This window comes from Perna viridis, chromosome 11, assembly GCF_037379345.1.
Source record: "Perna viridis isolate PV_CMFRI_1.1 ecotype Kerala chromosome 11, ASM3737934v1, whole genome shotgun sequence".
Classification (NCBI taxonomy): domain Eukaryota; kingdom Metazoa; phylum Mollusca; class Bivalvia; order Mytilida; family Mytilidae; genus Perna; species Perna viridis.
This window is the reverse complement of record NC_142455.1, coordinates 12,998,880-13,009,969: the sequence shown is the minus strand read 5'-3', so window position 1 is coordinate 13,009,969 and position 11,090 is coordinate 12,998,880. Positions and strand designations below refer to the sequence as shown.

Here is an 11,090-nt window from a genome sequence, read left to right as displayed (position 1 = left end):
GTACTTTGAGATGTGAAATACACCTACATTTTCACTGTAAACATACATTTAAACCCTTTTCCTTCTTGACAATATATTTGAGATTAGGTATTGAAACATTTTTAGCACTTTATAGTTACAATGGCTAATATATTAAGCCTCCAATTAGAGTGGATGTTTGTTATGAAGGAATCAGGGGACCAAAAAAAAGGAGAAAGAGTCCCTGTCTTTGAAGGTCTGTATCTCAAAAAGTAGTTTAGATTTGATCGAGATATTTTATATTCTGAAGGACAGATATGTATAGAATTAATTAACTAATACATTGTCTGGAAATATTGTTACCCCATTTAATACATTTTCTAAATTCATATGCACTACTTAAATAAGATTGGGCAAAAAGCTTCTTTCTCTACATTTTCCTTATTTCGTTATAGCGTAACTTGTGTCCATCTTGTACACTTTTCCAGTTTAAAAAATTGATCGCCGTAACTTCTAGATCTATCATTTTCAGTATATGATCATTTGTATCATAAGCCTTTATCATAACACCCGGGTTGTTTGAAATTATCAGTCCTTAGTTGTTAAGTCCTTTATATCTTTGAAAAAAATATTCTGGTGTCTACTGCACACCCAAGTGCGTCTATTGGCAAAATCTGCCAAAATTATATGGGATGGTCTTTACTTGTAAAAACAGGTTCTTGACATTTTGATTTTGGGATTTTCAAGCGTGTACTTTTGATAGTGGTTTAACATGTAATCATTCTAAATAATTATGTTTCTATCTCACTTCTTTTTGAACTGTTTTTGTATCTTTTTTTCCTGGCAATACTGTGCTATTTTCTGACCTTTCAATGAACTTCTCAACATCGGTTTTATATGTGCTGTCATTACCTTTGCCTTTCTCTTGACAATTAAGGGAATTTTTCAATTTTCTTCTATCAATACCTGTTGTCATACTTGGGTTTGAAAGACATCTGTATTCTGAAATCGACCCTGACAAGATGACGGGGTCTTGATTGCTTCTTTTTCTTCAAGTAAGGCGTAATGGTATGCAGTATTGTGGTAGAGAGCAAAAGCTTCTTCTTAACTGCTGCAGTCCTTTAACGGTCTATTTCAAGGATCTCATATATCAACGTCTGTTTTTGGCCTCTAATTCTAAAATGGTTGGGGCCATAATACCCAAATTCAATGCCACCTTCCTTTTTTAGACCCTTCATAAAGATGAAACCCAAGTGTCTACGGATGAAGACGATGACAGCATCATTCAATTATACCAGCGCAATCATATGAAAAGTATTATCTATGGTTAAATCTGGATTTAAAGCAGAAAAAAAAATGGTCCGTGGAAACAATTAAAAAGTGCATATTAAAATGAAACTGGACTACATCAACCTTGTTAGTAGGAGCTGGGTAAATAAAGGGCCTAGCTAAAACATCGCTGACTATAAGTTTTAGTAAATTCTGTTTGAAAAAATAACAATATTGACATATTTGTCTATTCTAGCAATTCCAAAACCTCCCTTAGAAGTGACTACAAAGAGAAGCTTTTGCTCATTTCTCCCTTTAGATAGAACTATATGTACAGTGATGTCAACACAAATTTTAATATCTCCACTCTCTGCAGTGGAGTCACCATTTCAAAAGTTGTTCTAGTTTTACTAATCCTGTCTTTATACCAAGGTATATTTAATGGTTCTAGCAGTTTAATAACATTTCAGTTATGGACAGAAAAAAATTATTGAACAGTAAAGAAATGGAATAATTTTATTCTTGTTTCTACATTCGTGGAATCAGTGGAGGACATGAACGACTGAACTGTGAAGAAAAGAGAAGTTATATTTTGCTTGATTGTAGTGTAAAACCTTTTTTCTGTGTGTTTGCTGAACATGTAAATACCGTGTAGTCTCCAATGATTGACCATTTAATTATGGTTTCACGTCCTATGGTAAATATTTCTTGTATATCACGCTGAGAACATATGTTCAAACACAAATACCTTGCTTTGTTCAAGTTTGACATGCTGAGCCAGATTTCATTGTGCTAGCCCAAATAATCATGTCATCCCACTGTAGACACATTATTCTATAAACTAAAAGTCAACCAGTTGTTACTCAATTCTCCTATATACTACATTTGGTGTAAAAGTAGTGATTACCAATTTTAAAGTGTTCAATGCGACTCAGCTGGTGATAGAACCAACAACCTCCCCCACATGAAGCATCCTATTTCCAAGAAACTACCTTGGTTAGTAGGTAAACCTCTTGGAAGAATGCGAACATTTTTTTTATATTTTCTATTTTTTTATTTATAGTCATTCAAACAGTTAGATCTTTTGGAAGGCAGCAACGTCAACAGATTGTACAAAGTCTTCAAAAGCTGTGATTTCTTCTTCCAAGAAATCTGTTCCAACCTAAAATAAGAGAAAAATATGTGAAAATTTAAAAAAAAAAAAAAAACAAAACAAAAAAACAAAAAAAAAAGAAAGAAATGACATACCATTTTTTAACATGCAAGTGTCAATATTGCTACATTTTCTCTGAAAGAACAACTTTGATCTTTATTTTTGCACTTATTGGAGTGATTTATGTATGTTTGGTCTTGAGTAGGTTTTTGTTTTGTTGTACAGTATCCATGATTAACTAAAATACTGTGAAAGCACGCATAAAAAATTTAAATTGGATTTAATTCATGTTAAACATTAAAGATTGATTATCTCCCCTTGTATTGGATTGATACTTCCTTTTCATTCATCCACATCTTCATATGATACCTACTCTTCCTATAAATTTCCATCAAAATTAAAAGAGCAGTGTATTAAGAAGAGTTAGGTAGGTAGCAGAAAACCCAAGTTCTTACATGAAAAAATCCTTTAGTTGGATTATTTTTATTTGCCAGCATCAGATAATAATTTTCTTTCTTCATGCTAATCTACATATGAAGCCTAATATTCCCATAACATTTCATAATAAATAGCTGTGCCATGAGCACATGATACAACTGTCCCCATGACGGACGTACTTTATATCACATATCATCAATTCAATTAATTTTGGAACTATCAATTGTTCCATCCAGTCACTTCAGTTTTTGCAAGCAAGATCTAACAACATTCCATTCTACTTTTTGTTCAGATGACCTTTCCAGAGTTATTGTGATTTTCCCTTTGAATAATGCTTTTAAAATCATGAAAGATGAAATCTGATTGGCTGATCAGAAAGGTCATCTGAACAGAAAGTACAATGGAGTGTTGTTAGATCCTGAATGCAGTGACTGAATGGAACAATTTAATTAGATTGCACATATCATATGTTATGCTGAAGTTTACCCTTACAATACAGCGACTCCTGTTTTCAAGTTACAGTGTGTCTGTGAAAGCGAACCAAGATTCTAGTTGAAGTCAAAAGAATGTAATCCAGGGACAAAGACAAGACATGGAAAACAAACACAACAAAGAACACAACCAAAATAGTACATACAATGTCACAAAAATGAATGAGCAACTCGGACTATACTAAAAACAGGGAGCATGGAAAATGAGTAAAATCCACTCCTTGAAGTTCTTGCTCTAGTCCATCAACTAAAGGGGTGAAGATCTACTGGAGCATTACAAATCTTTTAAGTTGTGGAAATCAATCCCAGGACCGTTTTAACAAATCCAATCAGATTCCTCATTTGGCTTAACCAGAGGTCAAAAACAGAGTATTGACAGCTTTGTTTCTCAATTACAAAAAGATTTATCTGTTGTTTTGAGCACTTAAGATTTGCTTAAAGTGTATGGGATAAGGCTAGTCATTATGGATGTGACAATGTATAATTTTTTTCATAATTTGTTGAAATGTAAATGAAACAACACTAACAAGATATGTCTGCTAAAATCGTGATAAGAATCGTGATATGTATTGAATCACGGCAGATCATATCATCAGCCAAGAATCCTCATATGTATTGAATCGTGGCGGAGTGGAATCGTTACACCCCTACCACCAACCCAACAAATCTTTATAACATTACTGACAGATATTACCCTAAACTTCTGATTATACCGATACAATAGGTAATGCTATTGAATAGTATGACATACAATGACTGTACTTTTAACATGAGATCATCCTTTTCAGATCCATCCTATGAAAATGTCACATTTTTTTTTCATTTAAAGATAGTTCTAGGTATTTGGCATGTTTGAACAATTAATTCTTACTTTGTCGTCTTCTACAACGCATGCAATCTGTAATTTTTTAATTCCGTATCCAACAGGCACTAATTTAGCTGCAAAGAAAATAAATCTGTTATTTAACTACACAAATAGAACCAGATAAAAACATGCAGAACGTCAACAATTTAATTAGCAAATAATTCATGATGTTAAGGGTCATCTGGTTGAAGCGTAGCTGAGGTCCTACTTTAGTAGCCCAACTGGCGAATTGCAAAAAAATAATTATTGTGAACAAAAGTTGTGGTCAGAGTTTTAACAGGTTACCATTTAATCAGAAATACAGCGTCCCTAGTTAAATTTAATCGGTAACCAGTTCTAGTAATACGGAAATCCTTCATAACTGATGTTGGTTTCTTATCTAGAAATGCTTATTAATTTCCGCATCCGGTATTCCGTAAAATGTGGAATTTTATTTCTGTTTTTTTGTAGGACTGTTTGAATAGTCTAGAGATTAATTCGTTCATAATCTGAACAAAATTGATCTCTAGACTATTCAAACAGTCTACTGTTTCATGTATTAAAGTTTTGAAATTATATGAACTGGTTGCATAATTTTTTACCATTGAAAGAGATATATTTCTCGAAGCACATTTTTAACTTCACCTGCACATTTTAGGGTGTTCCACGATGCATATAAATAGGAAGGCTATGGAGTGAAAGAGTGAATGTGTGTGTGACAACAAATCACCAACTTTTTTTCTGGGCTAATTGATTTTATAGTTTAGTAGCCCGGGTGGCTACCGGCCTCAAAAAGTTAATCTTGACCCCTGAGTAGTTTCATTCATTTCCGGACAAGAATGTTTAATCAAACAAAAAAAACCTACTTTTTACTAGTTTGACATGGCAAGTCAAATTTTTAATGTACTAGCCGAGTAGCTCCCAGAAGTGGCAGCTTGCGGATACACAAGGTAAGCATGCCACCTACACTTTATTCAGACTAGAAGCCTATTAGTTGTAACTCTATCACTTACATGCTGTGTTTGGGGAAATATCATCTTAATATACATGTATATCGTCTGAGTACTTACATGAGCCCCAAAGTAAACCATCTGTGGCAATTGTTCTCACTAATCTTTCCATTTCTTTCATGTCTGTTTCATCATCCCAAGGTTTTACATCTAAGATGATATTACTTTTTGCAATAAGGGCTGGTTCTGAAAGTTAAATAAACAATAACATATTAAAATAAGCAAGACATTTTCAATACTTCAGATGAAATGTTTCTTCCAGTCTACAGTATAGTTAATTATCATTCCTGTAAAGTGGTGGTAAAAAATCTTATAGTGCAAACGATAATGGTCAGCCTTCAGGGTTCAGAGTTGTGTCTTCCTTTGATTAAATGATACTTTCTATATTAACTGCCTTAGATTGACTAAGCTGATTAAACTGACAACCATCTGTTGATTGCATTTACAGAGTGATGGCTGTATTGTGATACCCACGCTTTCAGTCACGACATAAGGAAAAAAAACAAAGTCCTCAGTAAATAGAAGCTGTTGTCAAATTGTCCAAAAAATGGATCACAACATACAACATACCTACAGGAAGAATGTATGTAAATTTCAAAATCATTCCATGAATTTAAAATGTGTCCGACAGAAAGTTTTTATGTCAATCAATTGTCCAGTTAACCAGAGAAGTTCATCAGCTGGTTGGCATTAATTCAAAGGTCAACGAACACTTTTCAACTGATATGAGCAAAATCGTAAGTATGTAAATGAATAATACATATCAATATCACTTATTTGAAGATAAAAAAAAACTCAGGTTACGTTAGCATATTCAACCACTAATTGGAAGGTACCATGGTAAGGTCTGCAAATTGTGAGGAAATCCCTTGTGAACTTCTCATTTCTTATATAATTAAGTAACTACAGCTGAAATCTGATTAGTTAATTACAAAAAGAAATGTATCCTTTCAAACAAAATATTTTAAATACTTGTAATATACTATTTACAACCCTTACTGGAAGTGAAACCAACTGACTTCTCTAAATTTTTCGTTTCACATGGGAAAGCCCCTGTGTAACTTCACTTTATATGGTAGACAACCCTCAGAATACTCTAAAATAAGGATGATAACTGCATAATATCATACTTTTAGCTTTCCTTTCAGCATAATCCTTTAATCTTTGTTCTTTGATTTTTGCTGCCTCTTCATCATCATCATCATCACCAAAAAGGTCAAAATCATCATCATCGTCTCCTCCATTGGATGCAGCAGTGGGAGCACTACCACCGTAGGAGTTGACATCTTTCTTCTGGCCTGGAAACCTTTAATAAATCCATTACCCTTTCTTTTAATCTTAGTATTTACAGTATAAACTGGAATATCCAAAATGCTGCAGATCCCATCTACGACAGATCCAAAAGAATAGTCGGGGACAATAGAAAATTCCACTTATTTTAGTGCTACTGGGTAAAGTCATCTATTTGTAGCAATGGAACTGTACTTCTGAGGTCATTAAAATTTACATTTTCACCTAAGCAATACACTGAAGGAACTGAGGTATCTATCTTAATCCATATGAATTCCAATTCAAAAGAGGTCAGAATTTCGAAGAATGGGCCATTAGCATTTAATAGTTTGGCCTGAAACTGTACTTAAAAGCAAATTATCTAGCAGTCATGGCGAAATTCGTCAGACATGACCGGTACTTTTAGCTGCCGGTCCAGTTAAAATTTGCTTGGTTTCCGGACCAGATGTCTGGTATGTTTTTCTTTATTAGATATGCCTCAACCGGAACTTCCGCTTTAAAGATGGCATCTGAATCAAGGCAAATTTAAATTGGATTTTTTTCAGTCCGGCAGATAATTGTTTGATCCAGCAGAATTTTGTAAGGTTGCCCGACCAAATGTCTGGCACGTTGAAAAATGATTTTGCCAGGTCTGATCTAGTAAAATACACACTTGAGCTACTATTTATAGTCCATAGCATTATGTTCAAGATGGACAAATTTGGTCGAGCATTTCTATAAAAATTATATGAAAACCGTATTTCTTTTAATAAAAAACCAACATGAGGGGCACAATACAGGTACATCATGTTCATGCCATTCATTTTTGCCGAGTAAGGATATTTTCATCAGTTAACCAAAATTAAAAAATGTACCGTCAATTTTTACATTCCTTTTTTTAAAAACACAAAACAACACATTTTCATACTTTGATCTATCTCCCGGGTTGTATGAGTTGATCTGGTTGTACCAGCGGAGGGCATTGACTAAATCTTTGGATGGGGCACCTGTAAGAGCTGCAAAGACTACAGCATCAGCTTGTGATGGTACATATCTGAAAAAGAAGGCAAAAAGTTTCAGATACAGTGGATTCCGCTTAATTGCATAGCCTATTTGCCAATAAAAATTATGCAAACAACCAGGCTATTCTTATAACCGAAATTACGATTTTACCGGAAGTGAGAGTTCAGGTAAGATGATGATACTGTGAATCAACCAGGGATATCACTGTTCAACATTTCTGATCTGGTATTTATTTGTTATAGACCTTTTCATTGTATTGTTCTTTTATCAATAAATAATAAAATATATTGTGTTTGTCTTGTTTATTGACCTTCTTTACGTTGTGTGTATTTATAAGTAAAACCAAATGTTTCTCATCTATAAATAGTCAAGTAATTTCCTGACCTTTCTATGAAAGAAAATCAATTATTTCATATTTCAACCAGAATTCAGTGTAATATTCATCAATGTTTGCAGTTTGTGGGCTTTTGAAATGGTCTGTGTGTTTTTATTCCTCTGTTCAATCACCATTGTACACTGATAGTTGTGTATTATACATGTTATTGACCTCGATATATTCCTATGAAGTGTGAATAGTATGGGGCACTTAGGGTAGTTGAATTTCATTAGACATTGTACTGAATGAATAATGACTTTTAATTTTCGGTTGATATTTATGCCTAGTAACCCAAGCTGACTAAAAACTGTTCAGCTCATGAAAGAAAATTAAATTTACATTGATAATCATTTGTAGTCAGAAGAATTTAAATAGGAACAAAAAATACCCCAAGCCGCATCATAAGGTGATGGTTGGCATGTCGTCAGAAGTCATTGTTCACCTAGGTGCTTGTTTATTTTAATGTAATTAGAAATAATTTAAATTGTCTTTTATGTCCATTATGTTTTTAATCCATCATTAACACCTGACTGATGCTAGTCTAGTTTTTACAACAATAAATATGACTGACATATTTATGACCCAAAGGCTTAAAATAGAATTTGGGAAAACCTGTCTTTACCTGGATGAGGCAAAATTCTCTATGCAATAAACCGAAATGCACCTGGAAAGCCTATGCAAATAAGCAATTTTTTCCCTAACAGAATAATAGGAAATGATTTTGTGCAGTAGAAAATTATGCTAATAACCGAAATATGCAATAAAGCGATATGCGATTAAGTGGAGTTGACTGTATTATCACATTGAAACATGCAATATAATACAGTCCTTAAAATAAAGCAATTAGGCAGTTAATAAGTTAGTTAACACTGCAGTAGCAGTCAGCTTAAAAATTTACATGGAAAGTTCATACAATGTACAATGAATTTCTAGCTAATAGATTGACAGTGACCCACGAAGTACAAAAATGCTTTATAACCAATTAAGGACCCCAACGAAAGAAGAAACATATCAATTGAAATGCTTCGTAGTCATCTCCACCATACGTGTAGAACGTTTCGGCCACAGTACTTTTTGGCCATAGTCCATCTTGGCCATGGTTTTCAATATGTATTCAATTAAATAATCAACATTTAATTGGTTGAATTGTTTAATTATTACACAAAAGACAGGAGGATTTTCTCTTATTAGTTGAGTGTACGGTCATACCATAATAGTAGCTTTAGTTAAATAGACTGAATGCATCTAAGCTTTGTCATGATGTAAAAATCTATTTTTCTAATAGTAACTATTTTATTTTATTACGTAACACACAAGTTTTCTTATATAATATATCATTCGTGCTTAATGCAAAAGTGACTAAAGCCTCCAAAATCCCAGCTAAAACCCTGGTAATATATTTATCATTGTCATTTTTTTTTATGAAAAAGTAGTTTTATAAGAGTTAAAAAGTGTCTGACACGGAATCGCTGATATACAAAAGGCAAATCTTTGTAAGTAATGTTATGTGGAGCATGTTGCAGTGGTCAGACATGTTGGTTGTATAGCACACAAGGAAATGCTATGGTGAATAATGAAAGGGATTAGCATGTTGGGCTCCTTTTTATGATGCTTGGTCCCAACTTAGATATCTTTTATTTAACTACAAAGTTTAAGAAGTAGATGTGACTTTTTAGTTGACATCAAGTTCGAAAACTTGAAAGTATTGCAATGATTTAGATAAGACTTCTCACAATTTAGGAATGCTTACCGACCACAAGTTTTGTCCAATATGATATGAGTCGTACTTTAATGCAATTTAAATCGGAAGTCTACTGGGTTCACCATATATCATATAATTTGGAGTAGACATTTTTAAGTTTAAAAGTATTTTACAAAAGTTTAGACGAACCTTTTCCAAAATATTGGTTTTTCGAAAGCCCCAGATCTCGCAACCATATAATAAAATTGGTTTCACCATTTTATTAAATAAATCTATTTGTAGCTTTATATTTATTTCATATTTCCTTCCCATTTTAAGTACTTTATACATTGCTTTTGTTGCTTTGTCTTTTGTATGGTCTATCTTGTTCCTTCAGCAAAGTCAATAGTAGTGCATCACGGTATCCATTTCCATTTTCTTTAATTGCTGAAATCATTGGGTTCTTAGAGTGGATTGATCCATTTATGAAGAGTCAATCCCTTACCAAGTATGCCTTGTTACCCTTCTTTTTAGCATTTTTTAGAGCAGGGTAGTCTTTTTCTTTTAGCCTCCACTACATTTTGGAATTGTTCGTGAATTCCAAAAGGAGTATTCTTTTACCATGTACCATTCTCTAGTACCAATTGCAAATCCTTGTGGTACAGGAAAAGAGCTTCTCATCTTGCCTCCTTTTTTTTATCTAGATATCAGCTTGGGTATTTATTGTTCCATAAGTTTTCTGTGTTGTTTCATTAATATAATTGGTGTTTCCTCATTAGTTTATAAAAATTCATTAATTATTAATGTTCATCAAAGACATAAATGATAATTAGTGATAATCAATCTCCTCAATATCTATTACTATAACTGTTTTTATTTTAACATAAAATTATTTAATCATTTTCTATTTTATATCCATCTTTATTTTACGTATATGAGTTAATATATGCAAATTGGTGTAATATTTAAAACAGAGGACAATATTTTTAAACGTGTTGACAAAATATACTGTGGCCGAGACGACTTGTATCGAAATCATATATGTACCAATAGGGTACATTAAATTAAAACGTTCAATATTACATATATTTGTGTAAAAAGAAGACATAGATCAAAAACAAAACAAAATAATAAAAAAAAGGTCTGTCAAAACCAGTAAATTTCTCAAGACTACAAGAGTTCTGTTCTCATTTCAACTTCAAGGCTATCCTCATCACTTTTTATAACTTAGTGATTATATCTGTAGTCAAAGGGAAATTAGTGGTGAAATTGAGGCCATATTTGTCGAAAGATTATGATGAAACTTAACATTTTGAAGTTCAACAGTTCAATGCAAGTGACGTCGAAGGGGGGTCCTGTATAGTTCTATAAATAACTTAGACATCCCAAGAGTCATCTTAAAAGTGTACCCTTCAATGTAACTTTTGTCTGCAAGGTAGTCATTCAGGGCCTGTTGTCCAGCTTTAGCTTTTAAGTCTCCAAAACCCATTTTATATCGGAGCTTTTGTCACAACGTGGTCGCCGGTGCCTGTCAGTTGAAAAAAGACCGGAAGTTAGAAAATACACGTAAAAATTAAT

The 11,090-nt window shown here is 33.0% G+C and overlaps 1 protein-coding gene across 1 annotated transcript; it reads right to left on the bottom strand.

Annotated features, from left to right (window-relative positions):
• Positions 1-2,257: 2,257 nt before the first annotated feature.
• Positions 2,258-11,078, bottom strand: LOC148603041 (elongation factor 1-beta-like). The gene is made up of 6 exons (XM_088553363.1): positions 10,922-11,078; positions 7,361-7,486; positions 6,294-6,469; positions 5,224-5,349; positions 4,181-4,248; positions 2,258-2,389 (listed from the first exon to the last, which is right to left on the bottom strand). The coding sequence occupies exons 1-6, from the start codon at positions 10,999-11,001 to the stop codon at positions 2,303-2,305; spliced, it is 663 nt and encodes a 220-aa protein (XP_088409489.1). The 5' UTR covers positions 11,002-11,078; the 3' UTR covers positions 2,258-2,302.
• Between the last annotated feature and the right edge of the window lie 12 nt (positions 11,079-11,090).